General features: G+C 39.9%; 2 protein-coding genes across 2 annotated transcripts; one reads left to right on the forward strand and one right to left on the reverse strand.

The window, feature by feature from the left end:
• The first annotated feature begins 1,498 nt into the window (after nt 1-1,498).
• Nucleotides 1,499-15,996, forward strand: heca (hdc homolog, cell cycle regulator). The gene is made up of 5 exons (XM_074685168.1): nt 1,499-1,912; nt 8,423-9,452; nt 9,694-9,860; nt 15,229-15,383; nt 15,488-15,996. Exons 1-5 carry the CDS (start codon nt 1,774-1,776, stop codon nt 15,650-15,652), a joined length of 1,656 nt encoding a protein of 551 aa, XP_074541269.1. The 5' UTR covers nt 1,499-1,773; the 3' UTR covers nt 15,653-15,996.
• Nucleotides 15,997-16,122: 126 nt separating this feature from the next.
• Nucleotides 16,123-19,681, reverse strand: mtif3 (mitochondrial translational initiation factor 3). Its single transcript, XM_074685463.1, has 4 exons — nt 19,581-19,681; nt 17,854-18,316; nt 16,522-16,673; nt 16,123-16,417 (listed from the first exon to the last, which is right to left on the reverse strand). The coding sequence occupies exons 2-4, from the start codon at nt 18,311-18,313 to the stop codon at nt 16,181-16,183; spliced, it is 849 nt and encodes a 282-aa protein (XP_074541564.1). The 5' UTR covers nt 18,314-18,316; nt 19,581-19,681; the 3' UTR covers nt 16,123-16,180.
• Nucleotides 19,682-20,372: the final 691 nt, after the last annotated feature.

The following is a 20,372-nucleotide window of genomic DNA, read 5'->3' on the forward strand; positions in this document are numbered from 1 at the left end:
GTTTGCGTTTTCTATCTTGAGAGAATAGCTATAATTGGCGTATTATTGCTGTAAATTATAGTAAACAACATATAAACATGGCTGCCAAAAGCCCCTCTACTCAGGAACAGCAGTTGGCGCAATTTAGGTTAAATATGTTGGCAGCGGTTACAGTTTTTGTCAGTCGCTTTGGTACATTTAACATTATGACATGACTGTTTCAAAAAGTTAATTTAAGATGCTATATTACCTATAAATAATGGAATATAAGTACTTCGAAGGATATCACGAGGTGAGTATTGCCACATTTTGTGATAATGCCTCTATATGTAATACAGTTTCATTTACAGTTTCATTTAGCAGACACTTTTGTTCAAAGTGACGTGCAACACAAGCAAGAATTTACACAGAAGGAAAAACCTAGTTAGTGCAACAACAGTGCTTCAAGTTATTGAGCTGCAGGTGCTGACATAAATAATGTAATAATGTAATAAATTTTCACTTCATTATGTAATAAATATAATTTGTAATATGTCCCATTTTGTAATAAAATTCTTGAACACAATATGTAATGAACTTTGCCATATTAATGCAATAAGTTCTTACATGTTCCAGCATGTAATATGTACAAACTTATTACATAATGCTGAAAAGTTTATTAAATATTACGTCCAAGGATTTTATTACAAAATGTGGCAGATTATTACAAAATGCAGCATTATTACATAATGAAGTGAAAATTTGACACCCTTATGAAGCTGTATTATCGAAGATTAAATTGAAACAACTTTCACTACTTTTCTGTGACTGTTGGGATAACTAACCTATTTTGATTTCTGCTGTGACTGTACTGCTTTTGTCACATTTGTTATGTAGCTTTTGTATTTGTATTTTTGCTCTGGCAGTCATGGTTTTCCTCTTACATTTGTGTTGTGGCTTTTCTATTCATGTTAGATAGATAGATAGATAGATAGATAGATAGATAGATAGATAGATAGATAGATAGATAGATAGATAGATAGATAGATAAGTACTTTATCAATCCCAAAGGAAAATTCAATTATTCAGCTGCTCAGCTGTGTTGTAGCTTTTGCAAATTGTCTGGCATCCACTGGCCACCGTACAAGACTGACCAGAGAGCAATTTACCAATCCAGACGGGTTTGGGAAAAAAAAGTAAATTGTGGAATTGTGTGGAAAGATGCTTGACATATCATGCTTGTTCAACTTGTTTGCATGTAAAGACTTATGCCTCAAACTCAAGACTAAATGACAAATTGATATTTGCATCAATGTCACAAAGAATTTGCAATTTGTTGAAAAACTGCTTTTTTGATGCTTTGGCGACACAATGATGTGAAGACTGAACAAGTAGTTTTACGAATTTCAATCCTGCTCCGATAAATGGACCAAAGCCAGTGAGAAAAACTGTATCTGAAGCAACAGAACCCGAGATTTCCCACAGGGCTGGAACGCAGCACAGCACCGTTGACGGGCAACGCGGGGGGCGGGGTCCCGTGACGTCAGGGGGTGGAAGAAAACAGCGGAGCAGGAATCAAAACAAGAGACGGACACGCCTTCGTTCTTAAAGGTTATAGCAGCTTATTCCTTATAGCTGCTGCTGTCAGAGCTGCACAAAAACCCGCCTACCGTCCACGAGGAGCCCCCGAAACAACAACACAAAGAGAAACACTGCAAAACACTGCAGGAATGGAGTCCACAGAAATGTCAGACGGCGGTGACAGCAGCCGTTGATAGAGGTCGAAATTAACACTTGACAGCCGAATCGTGTAAAATGCCCAACCAGAAGAGCAACAAGGGAAAGAAAAGCAAACGCACTAACAGTAGCGGAGATGAGCAGGAAAATGGAGCCTGTGCGGCCCCAACAGGAGGCGCGGCCGCGGCGGCTGCACCCAGAAACGAGCGCTCCAGCGGTAAGAGAGGAAACGGACGCAGATGTAGAAGTTTGGTGATGCTTTCTTCCTGTCAGGGGAAGCCCTGTCTTGTCTGTGTAGCTGTGTAGCTGTGACATGCATGCACTACGACGATGCCAATGTCTCTGACCCTCACTTTCACTTCTTTCCGCGCCTTTCCAAAGTTACACTGAAAAATGCACCAATTAAACGATTCCCTGGATATCGCACGCTACGTTGCTCGATCACGACTTGAGGCCTTGCATGAATTGAGTGGGTATTGTAGTCGTGGAAATGTGATCCAGCAAGTAGTCAGTGTGTAACTGCACTGCACCTTCGGCTTGTTTTCATGTCTTTGCGCTGGCTCTCAGAGGCCAGTTGCGTGTTGTTTTGGTGCAAAACCCTTGTAAGGAGCACAGAAGTTGAAATATTACTGAAACAAGTGTTGCTTGGTGTTTTAAATGAAAGCAGAACTAAAGAGTGGTTGTTGTATGCTCGGAAAAATAGATCAGTCCTGTTCCTACATGTCTCACTAGGAGCCGATTAGCAACAGATCCTTAAATTGTCAGATTTATGAATGGGTTTTGGCCTGTGATGCTCTTCTTACAATAAAGGCTCACCAGCTTTGAAAGTAGTATCCCTCGTTGTCAAATGTAGCCTGAGGGAGTCCTTACGAAACAATGCAGCACTTGTTTGAATGTTTTCACATCCAAGTATGTGAACACTGTGTTGCATACACTGTGTTTGTATGCAGGCCTCAGCTGTCTGCCTGACGCGCACCTTAAAGTCCACACAGTTTGTCGGTTGTGGCCTTCCTCTAAGAGTAGTACTGACACCTCACCACTTGTCTGCGCACTCAAGTTCAACTTCATTCAGAGCAGACAGTCACAGTGGCTTGTGGAAAGTCACCCTGCTCATGCATGCTCTCACATCTTCATACAGTTTAAAACACTCTGAGGATGAATGTTCAAGGATAGAGGATTTTCCACTAGAGCAAGGTTAATGGCATTCTCTAAATCTTTAAAAGATGAAACTAAATCATGCATCAGCAGCTGTTTCAGGGCCTGTAATAAAGCATGCGCTCATTGGTAAGCTGCACAGGACTTCTGCATGAATATTTCTGCTGACATGTCTGTCCTCATTTCGCTCTCCCTTTTCTCCCGCCTTTGCAGTTTTCACACCAGGCAAAAAAAAATCACTACTTTTGAATATTGTCACTAACATCCTGAGGCAAAAGGCTCAAAACTAACTTATTGACCAAGTTCTCCCAACATATAGATCTTTATATTTGTTGACAGACTTCATTTTCGATGCTGACGAGGCAGCCTGCAGCGTCCAAAGATTGTTTGTTTTTCTTCTTTTTTAATTTTAAATGGATCTTTTGAGACTTAACTGTTTGCTTAAATTGCCTCAACAGCTGTTGGCCCCAACTCTCTAAATCTCAAGCATAAGCCAATGTATTATTCTATTCTTGGAGTTAATTTAAGATTTATTCAAAACATGTTGCACAGTAGGAGGCATTTTGCAGGATGCTATTCCTAATTTTTGGAGACGGTAAGATCACATATTATCAAGAAGTCACCAAAAAGGTCTAATCTATGCATTAAAGGGATAAATTAATCCTTTTATTGTGGAGAAGGTCGATGGAAAGCTTCAGTTGTAAGCCAGAATTTAAAGATACCAGAGCAAACGTGGTCGGCTAACCTTTGTTATCTCAGCCGTTACAGATGAATTAATGAAGCTAAGCTACAGAAGCTAATGCTAATTAGAGCCCTTTATAGACTAGTGATGCACCGATATGAAAACTTTGGCCGATACAGATACCTGATGTCAATATTGCTGTTAAATGCCCGTTAACTGATATTTACGGATATCAATATTGATTTTTTTAAAAAAACAAAACATGGTAGTTCAGAGAGAAAGAGCAACAGAATCATGAGAAGAGACGACCATAAGAGGATCAAAAGATGGAGCACCCGAGATGAGCGCGATCAAATCAGAAAAGAACGTTTTGTCTGTTTTTAGGTTCAAAAACAGGAAGAGAGACATAAAAAAGAGAGTCCACTCTTCTTAGGTAGTCTTCTTAGGTCCTGAAAGATCGTTAAAGATGCTCTGAAAATGCCGGCAGCTATTGAGTAAATATTGCCCACTTTTACACACCGATATGTAAAAAAAAATGACCAACATTGGCTGATACCGATATTGATACCGATATATCATATGTCATATAGCATACCGATATATCGTGCATCCCTACTTTAGACAGCAGCTAACGATGATGTGCGATCACCAAAAGTATAAAAACTAGAACAAAACCCCCAACAAAGTGACTTGATGAACAATGTAGCTAGGAGCTAACCTTGGGCTAACTTTAGCTAAAGTTAGAGAAGTCAGAGATAACTTAATACTTCTTTCCTACTTCACAACCTCATTCGAAACACACTTTTCTCAGTTGAGATGTGGTTAAGGAAAGGGTTCAAAAATGCACCCTGTCTCCCAGCCTCTCAGGATACCTAGTGTTGAAGTGCCATGTACCCCATGAAAACTTTTCAACCATTTTAAAACTTAAAAATTAAACTTAAAAAACAAAACAAAAGCTGACTTTCTGCAATATATTTCAATAAAAAAAATGCCATAAAAAATGTCAGTGTGAATGGAAATGGAAATGGCTGTACGCACTGTGATTAGCTCATTGTGTTTGAGGGCGGGACTTAGCCATAGATCAGTTACTGGCATCCAGTGTCTTTTATCAGAAATGAATGGACATCATCTGAAGTGAAGCCAGGCACGGTTGCTTCTGCGAAGTCTGGCAGCATTATCTCGCTTATATCATGGTCACTTACGAAAGAAATTAATATAAAATTAATTATCAATGTGTTAATATTGTTTTTTTTTTATATCGTTAACATTATACTTTTTCCCACAAGCAGCGGCTGAGTGGACTTTGTAATACCTCTGATTGTGACGCGTTGCCAAGGTAACCGTCTCTGGCCACCAATTGATCGGGGCATGTCTGGTTTTATTGCAAGAAAGGTTGTCTACCATTCACTCTAGTTATTAAACTTGTATCAAGCAAGTAAGTCTATCCTACATTGTTTTGTTGCCATGGTTACCAACTAGTCCGCACAATAATTTGGATAAATCAGGCTATTAGACCCAAACATTTTTATAGGTGTCTTACAACAGTTTTTAATGGACACCCTACAGCCAATCAGAATCAAGCATTCAGTTAAAGTTATTTGTAGTGATCTCCTAAAGATGCTCTCACTGGCTCTGCTCCTGGTGTCTGGATTGCAGGACAGGATGTTACTCCACTTTTCCCTTCCAAAGATGGTTGGGGTCTGGTAGCTCTTCAGTGGTCTCTCACATTTAATCCTGCCAGCTGTCATTATTTCCTTGTTCATACAACCAGCTCAATACAGAACGCGTTGATGTCTTTGCCACAGTGTCAACAGGCAGAGGTGAATTATGCCACTTTGACTGGTCAGAATGAAGTATTTACAAAGCGTGTTGATAATAAACAATTTGTTTGTGAGTGTTCATGGCCCAACTGTGATTATCGGCTGCATGGATGCAGACAGTGCAGAGAGTATTTTAAACTCAGGAGTCTGGGAGTGCTCCAACAACATTTCTAAATCCTGCATCATGCATAAATCATTCCCTCCCAGGTTTGTCTACCACACTATGGCAGTTTAACAAGGAGCCTTTTCACCTATACTTGTTGATATCCGAGCTGTGTTTGAATCAGGTTGATAGCATGCAAAGATGAATTCAAGCTGAACGTTGAACCAGTTAATCCACTGCAGTGATTCATACATCTAAAAATGCATAGACGAGTGCGTTTTCCAACTTCTGTTTGCTGAATTTAAAGAGACATAAGGGGGAGAAATTGCTGACAGTGTGCCGGAAAAGGAAAGAGGAAACAATACCCCCCTGACACACACACACACACACACACACACCCACAGCGTATCATCATGAGCTTCTTCTGGTACAGACTGTGGGCCCACATTCGCTTGATTCACATCCAGACTTGGCATTTGGCAGGGTTTGAATAGAGCCGCTCTCAAGCTTCAATGGCCCGGTTGAATTTCATAAATCAATGGCAGCAAGGACACTGAAACGTCTCTCTGAACATTTTCGTCTCAAGCTGTAGGCTTTAGGATTTTGTTTATATTTAAACCAGCGCTTTGTGGAGCTATAGAGTTGAAAAGGTGTTTGTGAATTTGATGATAGAGCTGTGAAGATCGATGAATTTACCAACAAATACTTATTACTACTATACTATGCTTTCTAAGTATTTCAACAGTAGCTTCTCTCAGAATGACGGCCCAAATCCACCAGATGCGTCTCCGGTCCGGCCCCCCTCTGTTGCCTGTAGACTGCGTACATCAACTCACACTGGCTGTGTCAAACAATGTTACCGTCACTGCTCACATACTTCTGTGCGTCCTTTACGTTGGCATTGCTGTTAACCAATACATCCACCAGGGGGCAGCCCAGAGTCAAAAGTTTACGACAACAACAAACTCAAAAACAAACATGGCGACTGCTGAGGAGGTATTGCTGATGTATCTCTTGCATAATAGACCAAAATGGAGGCAGCGTTGTTGGAGGTGGTGGTCGTTGAGACTGTTATATGCATCGCAAACGATCCGCCATTGTTATTTCTTCTTTGTGTCTCATTAATGCTACGTATCGGGTTGTAACAGCAACACTGCCCCCCATAGTTTCCATTGGTACTGCTCCTTTTCGCCGGTATCTGTAAGTTTTATGAAAACATGCAGAAATATGGATGAAATTAACCCAGAGCACAGACAAAAGGCAACGTCCGTATCTGGATCCGTATGTAACGTTGAGCATTAACGTAGCTTAAGGCATTCCCCGACCCATCAATGAGCCTCTCTTTATACTTGTTTGGGCTGTGAAACCTCAGACCATGTCGGTTTGTCATTGTCAAGTTGAATATGCCCTTATTTTGACACTGTTTATTTTATTTTGAAAGTCACTTGGCCCTTTTATACATGGTTTCCATGCACAACTTCCTGTCCTGCTTGATCTGCTTTTTGTTAAATTGACCTGTTGCAGCTCTGGCATCTGGCAAGAAACAGGGTTGTTGCGTATGTGCTGCAACCTGCTAAAGCAGGGAAATAGCCGGACCACAATGTAACAGTGGATCCAGTCTAAGTGACACATTGACCTAAATAGTGTATCTGTTAGGGCTGGAATGATATGCTACTCTCATTTTTGGGGTGGTGATTCAATTCAAATTGCGATTGTCCAATATTTTGAATTTTTGAGATTTTTTATTTGCTTTTTTTAACACCAGACCATGGGGAAAAAGTTAAATGATGCTGATATTGTCTACAGACTATTTCAGGAGTTATGTTTTTCCCATAAAATGCACATCACGTGAGTCAGAGAGAAACATTTCACCCTCTGCTGGAGAAAAGTGGTAACATCTTTCCAACCCAGTTTATAAACAAAGACTGAGATGAAGAATTTGAATTTGTACAAAAAAATCCTGAAATGTCGTTTTTTCGATTTTTTCTCCCACCCCTACTATCCGCCGTGACAGAGCGGAGCCGGACCGGAGACGCATTTGGTGTATTTGAGCCATAAGCTGGACACCACATAATTCCTTGATTGAAGCTCTTTTGAGGGACTCTTAGTTTTTGATGTTTTTGGTGCCCCCTAAGGACAAAACTAGGCATTGAAAATAACCATACAGAAAAATTGCAGGTCAAATGTGTTGCTTTTGAATAGTGATGGGTACTGAATGATGTACCTTTGTAGGTAAAGGTCGAATCCCATCTGTGGTACTGATTACCTTTAGTGGCTAAAGTCCTTTGTTGTCTCTACCATCTGATAGTGGGTGAACACTCTGACCTGTGTTGAGTTGAATAAAATAAAAAAATCGAAAGCTGTATGTAACGTCAAATTAAAAAGAAAACTTCCAGTAAGCTTTTAGACAAGAGATATAAAAACAATACCTTCAGACACCTTTGTATTAATTAAATTAAACCTTTAACACCTGCGGCTACCCTTAGCTTGCATCCCACGATGCTGCAATGACCTCTAGTGGCTAGGTACAAAATAAAGACAACAATAAAAGGTAACACATGGGTCTTACAGAACCAATTCACGTAAAATTAAACGGTACCGAGTTTGGGAACCTGAAAGCATCCTTGTGACTGTGAGGGAGTGGAAGAGTAGGCGATTTTCCATGCTGGACATGAACGCAGCATTGCGAGTTTACATTGAGAAATATGTTAAATTGAAAAACTTTGAGGTTTTATTGAACAAATTAATATTTATTACCACATTAACACACACGAGTACCAATACTGAGGCATTGGTAGCAAATGTGAAAGGTATTCCCTACTTTGGAAGGCTACAAAGAGGCGTTTAAGACTTCTGACAGGAGGTTTGATCTGAAAAATTAATGACAGGAAGTAAATCATGAAGACTGTTAAACTTGAGCTTTCATTTCAGACTAACTCGTCTCCCTCCCTGTGTTTACTCACCCAGAGGTCCAGTGTGCGACGCCTCTCGGCTGCAGCCTGGGATGCCCCATCGACCTGGAGAAGGACGACTACCAGCGGGTGCTCTGCAATAACGAGCTCTGCCCGTACGGCAACTGGATGCACCTGCAGTGTTTCTACGAGTGGGAGAGCTCCATCCTGGTCCAGTTCAACTGCATCGGCCGCGCTCGCTCCTGGAACGAGAAGCAGTGCCGGCAGAACATGTGGACCAAGAAGGGCTACGACCTGGCCTTCAGGTTCTGCTCTTGCCGCTGCGGCCAGGGCCACTTGAAGAAAGACACTGACTGGTACCAGGTGAAACGCATGCAGGACGAGCGTAAGAAAAAGCCATCGGAGAGGAGCACGGGGAGGAACGGCTCCAGTGGAGGAGCTGTGGGGGGAGTGGATGGGGTTCCTGAGGAGCCCAAGAAAAGTAAGATCCCAGGAGGAGCAGTTGGAGGAGGTAAACTCCCCCTCAGAGCCTCAAGTCAGGAAATGCCTCGAAGACAATCAGTGGATCGCCAGAACTCCACAGAGAGAGGAGCAGCAGGAGGAGCTTTCAGCCTGGGGCCTCCTCTGAAGTCTCCCTGTGACTCTCCAGGACAGTCTCCTCCAGCTGGTTTCCCTTTCTCCCCCACCGCTCCCCTCGGACCAGGAGGTGCAGGAGCAGGATTACGGGGTTCCCGTCCTCTAGGAGAGTTCCTCAAATCAGCCGTCCACATGGACCCGCAGAGGAAGCACCTCCTGATAGGGGGAGCTCTCGGACGGGGAGGCGGCTGCTCGATGGGGGCCTCAGGAGGTGGAGCCCACCTGGACCCCGGGTCTGTCCTTCCTCTGCCGCTGTCCTTCGCCCTCCCGCTCCACCACCGCATCACATCTGGGAGTGTGGCTGACGGGACCCACTCCCACCCGGTGCAGTTCCTGAGGAGGCTGGACCTCTCGGAGCTCCTCACCCACATCCCCCGACACAAACTCAACACGTACCACGTCCGCATGGAGGACGACGCACAGGCGGGACAGGGCGAGGAGCTGCGCAGGTACGACGCAGAACTTTTAGGTTATACTTAAAAAAGACGAGTCTGAGTCTTTGTTTTTAAACAGTTTTTAGTCTATGAAAGGGAGATGGTGAGCCTCTCTTGAACATTTTGCTGTGGTAAATATTATTTTGACCATAAAGATTTTTTTTTTTTAAGTATAAATGAAAAAATAAAGTAGTTGTGGTTGTTTTGTTTTAAACCTGTCGTCCACTCTCTGATCCCGTCCTTCGTCTCTCTTCAGGTTCATCCTCTCGGCCCTCAGTGCGAGTCAGAGGAACGTGGTGAACTGCGCGCTGTGCCACAGAACGCTGCCCGTGTTTGAGCAGTTTCCTCTGGTGGACGGGACCTTGTTCCTCAGCCCTTCACGCCACGACGAGATCGAGTATGACGTCCCCTGTCACCTTCAAGGTCAGACTCAGATCATAGCCAGTGTATCAAATCAATGAAGCTCAAAACAGTGCTCACATTCTGTAAATTTACTCATTTCCAAAAGTTTATGAGAGAATTGATAAGAGGTCAAAGCTAAAGCTGGACAGAAAAAAAAACAGAGACTGTAAAAAGATGGACCAAACTGCAGCTCCTAAGAAGTGAATTTAAGACACTTGGAGCTCCCCCTGCTGGCTGAGTGTCATATAGGTCAAAGTTTGCCTCCTTCGTGTAATCAGGTAGGACATGCGTCAAAATACAAATTTTCAAAAATCAGGCATTAAAGTTGAGAAATTTAAGAAAGACCCATAAAAGGTTTGAGCCAACTATTTTACATTTTAGTAATATTACTTAATAGGAGCCACATTCACCTTACAAGACAAAAAAAAATTACCTTTTTTAAGATATTACAAGAAAAAATGACGTTTGATTTGTTTAAAATATCTCCTAAATGTCTTTAAAAATTCTTGGCAAGTTTCGAGAAATAAGAATAATGTCTCAATATCAGAAATCAAAAGGTTTAATTTTTTTCTTCCCCATTGTGAGACCTTTGATTTCCTCTTTAACTGCAATACTGGATTGATTTTTGTCTTTTAATGTCTTAAAGGGGACATATCATGCTGACCCCTGATTTGATACTTACATATAATATAATAAATTTGAAAACAAGACCTTTCACCCCCTGAATTTTCAAAAAATGAGATATTGTATTTTTTCTGATATCCTAGAACGAGATTTGATGCCTCTGAAAATAGGTCATTGCCATTTGGCAGCGAGATTTCGACCTTCGTGACGACACGAGGATCCTTTCTTTTTATTGGAGTAATCTGATAAAGCAGCTCCTCCTCTGTGATGTCAGTTAGTCACACAACCGCCACCGAGGGATACACCCACCAAGAACCGAGTATAAATACAGCTCCCTACTAGCTCTAGCTAACTTGATTGAGTGCTAACATAGTGAGGAACTGCCGGTAGAGGCGATCTTTAGACGACACTTTCAGCATGATGGATAAAACAGACAGAGAAAAGTGAAGGAGCAGGATGGAGCCCTGTTATAGAAATAGTTTATTGGTGAAGTCTGCCTATATTTACACGTATAAACTATACATGTTACAGTACCGCTTTGACTCACGACACTGAAGCGTCCTGAGATGATCTGTGTCGAGGTGGATTTTCTTCCTCCTGAGCTGCAGAACCGTCCGGGTCTGACTCGGGGTCCAAAACAAAAGGACGTATCCTACACTCTGCCATTTCATTAGTGCTATCAATGCCTTACGGTGAAGTTTTGGCAAACAGCAAACTCGCTCGGTCTGCCCCATCTAATGTGGCGATTTTGTAAATACTGCCATGCTGCAAAAACCGCCCCCTGGCTCTACCCCCTCCGCCCCTCTGATAGAACTGACCAATCAGAGCACAAAGGGCTGTGACGTTGCGAGGTTACTGGAGGTCATTCAAAATGACCGGTGAATGATCAGGTGAATGTGGCTCATATTAGTCTAATAAAACATCTTTTTAACTAAAAATAAGACATTAACACTTGTCTCGGTTTCTGTATTTGTAGGGTAATGATAGTTCAGAGCTGTCTGTATGACAGCTGAACTCCAGTGAATGAGCCCTCGATGATAAAAAGAGAAAAAAAACTGACTTCATGAATTAAAACCATTCGCGTGTTGTTTTGCTTAATTAAACTTTGACTCTTACTCTGAAATATCCAAACCTCGTCTGCTTTGCTTTCTGTGAAACGAGTTACAACTCAAACACAGATCCGTCCGTAAGCCCGGTCCACACTGTGTACAGAGACATGAAAGGTTTTCCGCTGGATCCAGCTCCGTCCAACATGAATGTGAATTAGCACGGCGCCTTCTTTGATGTTGTGGCCTACAAGCTTTGATATTCATGGTCTTTGATATGCATCAGTATAAGGGGATAAGTTATTCAGTTTTTCATGCTTTTGTGGCTGCCAGGGTATAAATGTTGGAGGAAGAGGGAAACGGTTCATGAATGGAGCTCATCACTGAACAGGGAGATTAGTCTTGGGGCTTGAATTAGTGTTATGAGGACAGAAAGGTACATATTTTGTGAGCAAATGACAGAAAAACTTTACAAAAACCCCAAACAAATACTTTTATCATGAGCTGCTTCTGAATTAAGTCTTGTTTGACTGGAACGTTGACATTAAATTTCCATTTTTTAAGCTCTATTTATGCAGCAAACTTTCCATCACAATCTTAGTTTGATAAGTTGCAACAGTCTTCTATGCAGGGCTTTTTTTGCACGCTTGCACAAGCAGTATATCTTACATCTATGTCAACACAAATCCCATCTGTTGTGTCTGGGTTTAAAATGCGCAGATATGCAAATATAGAAATGTTAATCTTATTTAAAAATCTGACAAGACCAGATAGAGAAGCATTTACCTTCTAAGAGAGGCTGCAAGACAACAACGAAGGACATTCAGCAAGACTGACACCATAGAAGCAGAAAATAGGCGGACATCTTTATGTACAGTTAGCCTGTTATGCTAACAGGCTAACTGTGGGGGATATTCATCCTGAGCTGGTTTTGATCGGGTTTTATTGCTCCACAGATGGATTTGTTGGCAGTTGAAAGGAGACAAGAGCTAGTAGCAAAGCTGCTGTATTTCTCCTTGCAGGAAACAGACTTCTCTGAACCAAAGCTTGATTGCACTTTATAACAAAGAGCTACATGAAAATCACGAAAAGGAAGAACTGCCTGATGTCTTACTGTGTCTAAGTTTTCTTCTTCGTTAGATTAATTAGCGGGGTACACTGTGTTGCGCTGCTTTGCCGTCACGCTATCACGTAACTGACGCAGCTATCGGCATCCAGCTTACACAACAACCCACCACAAGGGGGCACGGTTGGTTGTGGAAACACAAACGCTGCGTTTCCACCAAGCAGTCCTGGTCGGTTCAGTACGGTTTGGGACGGTTAAGTCTGATCCCGTTAGCGTTTCCACAGCAAACTGTGCCCTCTCGTGGTAGGCGGGGTGTAAGCCGGATGCTGGAAGCCACAGCTGGTAAACAATAGCGTGACGCCGTAGCAGCTTACCCCGCTATTAAATCCAACAAAGAAGAAAATGCGACACAGTAAACAAAGAGCACGGATGGAAGACAAGCAGCATTTCGTCCTCTCTGTGATTTTCATGTAACTCTCTGTTACAAAGAACAATCAAGCTTTGTTTCAGAGAAGTCTGTGTGCCGCCAGGAGAAATGCAGCCACTGTCGGGATAAGTGACCATTCTTTTGACCAATCAACAGTCTGCAGTGTGTTGCTCCACCTCCCGAGAGCGGATCGGTTCAGTCTGGCACCCATGCTGTCCCCCAAAAAAGTGGGACAGCTTGTCTCGGTTTTTAGGGATCCGTCCCGAAATGAGTCAGTAGAAACGCCGCTAAAAGCGCACCGTACCGAGACGAACCGACCCCGACTGCTTGGTGGAAACGCGGCTAAACAGTACCAGGCTTAACCAAGCCAATCTTTACCAAATCGTACTGATCTAAACCAGACTACTTGGTGGAAACAGGGCTATAGAGCACGAGCTAAAGGCTAACACAGGAGCTAAACTGTTTGTGCTAATGTTGATTCCAATCCACAGTCAGCAGTTATTCTGCAGTGGTCTGTTAAAACTTGAGAGTCTATCAATAAAATGAAGAGTGAGGTTACGTTAGCTCTGCTTGGTAGATGACTGACAGGACATAACCAGGATTTATTGACTGGAAGCTACGCTAATATCTTCGGCTACTAAACTATCTACGAACTGAGCTCACGAATTTTGCTTGTTTCAAAAAATAGCTCTGCTTAACTTTTTATAAATATACAGGCGGTCTTTGAGTTACGAACAAGTTTTGTTCCTACGACCCTAAATACCCTCTTTATCTCTACATAACTGTTCAAATACATGTATTATACTTCATATTCATTTGAAAACAGATCCTGCTTTCATTTTTGTGTTAATTATACGAAAAGGGTGAGGGTACGGAGAAAATTACAGAGCACTAACACAGACAATCTACACTATGACGCTACTCGAGACCATAGACTATAGAGTGGACAGCGTGGCTCTGCCTGGGAGAATCTGAGGGGAGCTGGGTGACAAAAATAATATATTTTTTTTTCTTTCATGAGTCTAATCACTTCTTGGCTCTACCTCCCGACATATTTTACAATCCTCCAAAAAATATTCACAAGAACAGCAGCTGTAAGTCATCGTTAAACGTGACATAAAACCTCGTTTTTAACCTCTTATAACTAATGAAAATGAAACTTTTCAGAAAAATGAGGACTTGAATACAAAGCAGCCAAATAATATCTTCAAATCACCACAACAATCAGACGTGAGAAACATTTCTACGAGGAGTATTAGTTTTTTAAAGTTTGACCACAGCCCTTCTGGAATGACTGGGGAGATGGATTTTTTTAACCTATACTGCAGTCAGCCACCAGGGGGAGCAGTTTTTGTGGTGACCGCACTTCAGCCCTTTTTTTTTACAGTCTACACTCAAGACAAAGTGGTCGATGCTGATGACCGCGTAGCACTGCGTAGCTGTGTATTCATACGCATCAAAAACTAGCGTAACTCGAAGCGTAACTTCGAAACCTCCTCTATTTTCTTACGTACGTACATTTATTGGCGTCATTCAGTCGACGATTCAAGTCAGATGAGAAAAACATCTTATACTAACACGGAGAAGTTTTTACAAAAATTACAACATTACAAAACAAACCAAACTCCTGAAAGATGTCGCTGCATGAACAAAAAAAATCACTGGACGTCATTGAGTCATTAAAACAACTGCACGCTGTACAGATGCCGATTGGGCATTTTGTACATTCACTCTTGCATATTTCTAAATGTGTCATTTCCTCCTGATTTTGTGAAGCTGTCCTAAACTTTCCAGTATCTTGGAAAATAATCAAACCAGAATATTCAACTTTAAAAAGAAAAAAAAGTCGAGTCATTTTATCCTCTATTGATGCCTCTTTTTCCATGAGCTTTTTCCTGCAGTAACAAAAAGGCTTCATTGTTTTCTTGTGCAGACCTGCAAACATCCACTCAGAGTTTGTACAAAGATGTAAAAATTTCCTTTTGATATTGGCCAAGCTTTTCTTTCAGGAAATTAAATGTCATGGGCTGTGGTCAGGGCAGTAATTGGTTATAGTTTTATTAGCAGACAAGCAGGAGAGCATGCTGACAGGCCAGAGGCTCTGTGGCACAGGCCGCTCCGCTCAGGCTGGACTCAGAGGACGTGTGGATGCAGGTTTCTTAAAGAAGAAAAACTCTGATATGCTGATAAATATGAGCCTTAACTGGATTTCTCTGTTTCCTGCAGGCAGGTTAATGCACCTGTACGCCATCTGCGTGGACTGCTTGGAAGGAGTCCACAAGATCGTCTGCATAAAGTGCAAGTCTCGCTGGGACGGTAGCTGGCATCAGCTGGGCACCATGTACACCTATGATATACTGGCTGCTTCGCCGTGTTGCCAGGTAGGAAAACTGACAAAAATAAACATTTAACTGTAAATTTACTCAAATTGAATGTATTCTTTTAACAATCAGTGTCTCATTTCCTCATCTCTGTGCCTCCTCAGGCTCGTCTTAACTGTAAACACTGCGGGAAGCCGGTGGTGGACGTCCGAGTCGGTATGCAGTATTTCTCCGAGTACAGCAACGTCCAGCAGTGTCCACACTGCGGAAACCTGGACTATCACTTTGTTAAACCTTTCTCCTCCTACAAAGTTCTCGAGGCTTATTGACAAATGCTCTTCATGCATGCTAGTTAAGCTGCTTTGGTTCTTTTCTGTTCTTTAACAAAATCTAGGAAAGATTTTATTTTTGGGGGCCTTAAAGGTGCTTTTACGTTTTTAAGTTCTCACATTTTTCATTTCTTTTTTTTTTAATGTACAGAAAAATACAACTAGTTCAAATAAAAAAAAAACCAAGACTGTATCTCTGCTGTTAGAGAAAGGTGTTAAAAAGTGTGAGAGTGACATGTAATGTCAAACACATCTATCTGTGACAAGTGAATGTATCTGTATGCCAAATTTGCTTTTATTTTTTTTGTTTTTCTGTTTTTTACCAAAAGCATAAAAATCTTGAATAAAGCAGAGGAAGATTTGAGTTTGTGTTTATTCAGAAATTTGTTTTATAACACCTTTTCAGAGCTTTGATGGCATGAATCACTAAGTCCAACGTATTGCTAGAAGCACCTATTAGAACATCAGAAAGGAGTTTCCAGGCACAGACATCAGCGTGTTTTTGTCAAAAAGTTTTATTTCATCAGCTCACTGCTCGATAGTTTCTCCCTTTGTGCCCGGGCTGCTAACAGGAGATGTTTTGTTCTGAGAGTCTTCAGACAGCGCCCCCATAGAAGCGGTGTTTTTCTTGTGTTGTGAGAGTTCCTTCGCTGAAAGCGGGCGCAGTATGCACGAGGCTGCTCGACCGTCTCTTACGGCTTTTGGCTTGGAGACAAATCCAACCATCGTCTCCATTTTTTGCACGATCTGCTCCAGATTTGCCTCCTGAGGGGGGAAAGAAAATGAATGACCAAGGTTGCAGTAGATGAGTGAAGGCAAACACACAAACTACATGTGAGTGTATGTGTGGTTAAGTTGGTGGTCCTCACCAGGTCGTCTGCAGGTCTCCCTCGTGCTGCCCTCAGGGTGATCTTTATGTGATGTTTCTTCTCCAGCATACTCTCCACATGTTTCAGCTTAGTGCTGAGGTCATGAGCCGTAATCCCCGCTGTGAAGGTGAGCTCCTTCATCTGCACGGGAGCTGTGGACAAGATAAAGAGTCCAGTTTTTTATCAACAGCAGTAAAGTGCACATGTTCATTAAATAACTGTGCTAATACTGACAATTCTGATTCACAACAGAAAGTTTTAAAATAAGAACATTCCTAAAGACAACTAACTTCCTTTTTAAAACTAGTAGCTAGTAGTGCTGTGTGGATGTAATAAAGCATCCCTGTAGGCTTTGTAATTAAATAAACAAATAATACAAAAAAAGTTAGACATTAGTACCAAAAATATAAAATTTACTAAAATATGAAAAATACTTAAATATTAAATACAAATATTATTATAATAAAGTAAATGATCAAATGTAATTAAATAAACAAATTTTAAAATAAAAAAATAAATGGACATAAGTACCAAAAATATAAAAATAACTAAAATATAAATAATAATCCAATATATAATAAAAATATAATACAATAAAATAAATAATAAAATGAAATTAAATAAACAAATTTTAAAATAAAACGAATAAATGGCCATTTTACCAAAATTCCCCAAAATTACTAAAATATAAATAATAATCCAATATATAATAGAATAAAATAAATGATAAAACAAAATTATGTACTGATAACATCAACTACAAAAAGAATAAAAAAATAACAATAATGCATTGGTTTTTTTTCTAAAAAAAATATTAAATTAAAAATAAAGCAATCTCTCTTTATAAAAAGTAACAAAACAAATTGTAATTAAAACAAGAACAACAGCAAAATCGTGATTTACTTTTCAAAGCATAAGGATAATAAAATAAAATATAAAAATAATAAATGAAAAAATGTTATTTAATAACACACATAAACAACTTATTAATTCACACAAAAAGTTATTTTTAAATCAAAGTCATAAAATAATAAATATTAAATATCTAAAACTTAGGAAAAAAATTAAGAAGAAATGAAAAGATTTTTTTTTTCTATTACACATAAACTTATAATAATAAATAATGACAGAAAAAATAATATTTAAAAAAATAAGTAGTAATTAAAATGTATTTTAAATAGCAACCTTTGATAAACCAAATTCTCTTCGTTATCATCAAATTAGTGAAGAAGTGATTTTAACTCTTTCTATCACTGAGCTCCACAGAAGCAGAGATCAGATCAGATTTGAGGAAATGGATTTTGCACCACAGGTACTCATCAGGTTACACACCTGATTTTCCTTTCTTCTTCTCCCGCAGTTTGAGCTGCTCCTCGTGGATCTGTTTGCCGCTCATCAGCTGGTAAACAGCAGGGTCTTTGTTATCATTGAGCAGCACCAGTTTGAGACCCCGCTCGTCCATCATTCTCATTGCATCTGAGCGGTGCATGGTGCCCAGATCCTCCCCCGTCTCACTGATCACTTGTATCTCCCGCTGAGGGATTAGGCGACCAGCTGAGGAGATTGTGCTGCTTGCTTTTGGACTGTGTTTTTTTTTCTTTGGTTCAGATGTTTCTTCTGTGTCATCTACAGCCGTAGAGAAAGGAGAACATCGCCAGGAGGAGGAGGCAGTTACTTTACATCCTTCACTGTATACAGTGAATTTTGAGGCAGGCATCCTGTAGGCAGGGCTGGCTCCACACACAGATCTCACTGTGCGGCCGAGCATCCATCTCACACAACCTAGAGACATGTCCTTTAAACAGAGAGGACCCGAAGACAAAAAAAAAAAAAATCATTAATGCAAAGTTAAAACAGATGTTGAAATTAATTTAGATCTAAGAAAGGATAAGAAAAAAAAATAAAAACTACAACTAATTATTGAATTAATTTTTGAATTCAATGCATTTATAAAATATTGAATTAAACTTGAACAAAAAGACAATAAAACAAAAATGACCTAATAAATAAATATAGTAACAACTTTAACTTTAAAAAGCTTACTTAAATAAAACAATAAAATAGTGTAAAAAATGGTAATAATAAAAATTTTGAAAAAATAAGTAAAATAATTCAAAAAAGTAAAAACAATCTGTAGTATAATAAAAAATAAATAAATAATAATAGTAAAATTAAAGAAAACAGATATACTTCAAAGCAATAATATATTATCAATTAAATAAGGTATATAAGTATTAAACAAATCATAAAATTAGAAATAAATTTTAAAAAAATGTTAAAATGATTTTAAAAATGATCAAATAGTATTAGATATATACATAATAAATAAAACAAATTTAGTATGAGTAGAAATAAAACAAAAACATTTCTTTAATAGATAAAATCAATTAAAAGTTATAAAATAAATACCCTACAGTACAATACTCATCATATAAAGTGAACATGAATTTTTTTAAGGATAATGAATCAACTTTTTTTTTTAAAGGGTTAGTTTGTATTTTCCTCTTTAGGCAAGGCTTTTTTTTTCAAGATCCTGCCGATATGAGCTTTCTTTACTGTTTGTCAATGCTAACTCGCTAAAAAAAATAATATTATTCAATAATAAAAAAGATCACTGGAAACTCGTTGTGAAACCTAACTTTAAATTGTGTTTGTAATAATTATGCCGAACTGACCAGCAACTCACTATCGCTTGAAAAACTTGTTCTGTCACAGTCCTGTGTAGTACAGAGGTGGATTTTTTCAAGTTTAAGTTAAATTGTGAGACTTTAAGCAGGAGTTTGGTGGGAGTTGTCCTACGGAGCTGAATGCTGTCGTAGTGTTTTATGCATAAACTGTGACCCCACACAGACGCCTCTGTGTGACTGTAACAAACTGATATTTGACTGATTTAACTGTGTGGCTGGTGCTGATCTGAACATGTTGTCCTGAGCTTAAAGACAACAACAAACACAACTCTACGTATAAAAAAGAAAAACGCAGGTGAAATCCACACAAAAGAAGATTAATGTGTATGCATGAATAAAAATGTGTCTGCCTATATTTTTCATTTTACTCACTGTTGTTCAATGTCGTTCATTCATGCTTTCTGTAGCAGGGTGACTGCTGTGTGTCGTCTCTTCTTCCGCCCTCGTCTTCTTCTTCTCTGGGGCGCGTGACAGACGACTGTTGGTACATTACTGACACCTACCGGTGAGGGGTATGTATGTTAACTACATACATAACTAACAAAATTAAAAGAGTTGTCCTGCAATAATAACTTCAGTGGCGAACCGTGAGTACTACAGCTGGGCCTTCACCTCAGCCCTCACAGCCCAGAAAAGAAATCATCGCGGAAAAAAAGTAGTTAACAAAAAACATTTTCATTGAATAAATTAAATAAAAATAAATAAGAGGCTTTACAGAAAACAATAACTAAAATTATTAAGTGAGTTTACAAAAATTACTTAAATAACCTGAAATGATGAAGAAAATGTCTTTAGTTTTTATCTTTGTCAATCTGTGTCATACATAAACTCGTTACTACTGGCAGGCTGCCAACACTCCTGAATATGGAGGGAGTCTCCCATTTTTAAACCCCTTCTCTGGCTGTTTTCCTGGCTTGTGATTTCTCCTGATTGTCCCCCCACTTAAAGTTTGCTCCTGTGATCGCTAATATTTTTGAAAGTGAATCAAGTCCTGTACTTGGGCGTTATATTGAAAACTCAAAAACCATCCACCCCCTCTCTCTTAGTTGGTTTGATCCAAAGACGCTGCAGGAGACCTCAGAGACGGAGACAGATAACTGTGCTGCACTTGTTGACGAAGAGATGATCAGAGCCTTAGCTGTTCTCTATCTTTCTTTTTTAGTG

This window comes from Halichoeres trimaculatus, unplaced genomic scaffold, assembly GCF_033239565.1.
Source record: "Halichoeres trimaculatus isolate MK-OKI-2021-1 unplaced genomic scaffold, fHalTri1.1 fHalTri1_scaffold_13, whole genome shotgun sequence".
NCBI lineage: Eukaryota > Metazoa > Chordata > Actinopteri > Labriformes > Labridae > Halichoeres > Halichoeres trimaculatus.

What these genes read in the sequence shown, in the direction of transcription:
- mtif3 (XM_074685463.1), bottom strand. Translation starts at nt 18,313, where the DNA reads ATGTCTCTAGGTTGTGTGAGATGGATGCTCGGCCGCACAGTGAGATCT. An exon ending in GAAGAAGAAAGGAAAATCAG is followed by an intron (nt 16,674 to 17,853) that starts GTGTGTAACCTG and finishes TCTTGTCCACAG; the next exon opens with CTCCCGTGCAGATGAAGGAG. An exon ending in GGAGACCTGCAGACGACCTG is followed by an intron (nt 16,418 to 16,521) that starts GTGAGGACCACC and finishes TTCCCCCCTCAG; the next exon opens with GAGGCAAATCTGGAGCAGAT.
- heca (XM_074685168.1), top strand. Translation starts at nt 1,774, where the DNA reads ATGCCCAACCAGAAGAGCAACAAGGGAAAGAAAAGCAAACGCACTAAC. An exon ending in CAGAAACGAGCGCTCCAGCG is followed by an intron (nt 1,913 to 8,422) that starts GTAAGAGAGGAA and finishes TTACTCACCCAG; the next exon opens with AGGTCCAGTGTGCGACGCCT. An exon ending in CAGGGCGAGGAGCTGCGCAG is followed by an intron (nt 9,453 to 9,693) that starts GTACGACGCAGA and finishes GTCTCTCTTCAG; the next exon opens with GTTCATCCTCTCGGCCCTCA.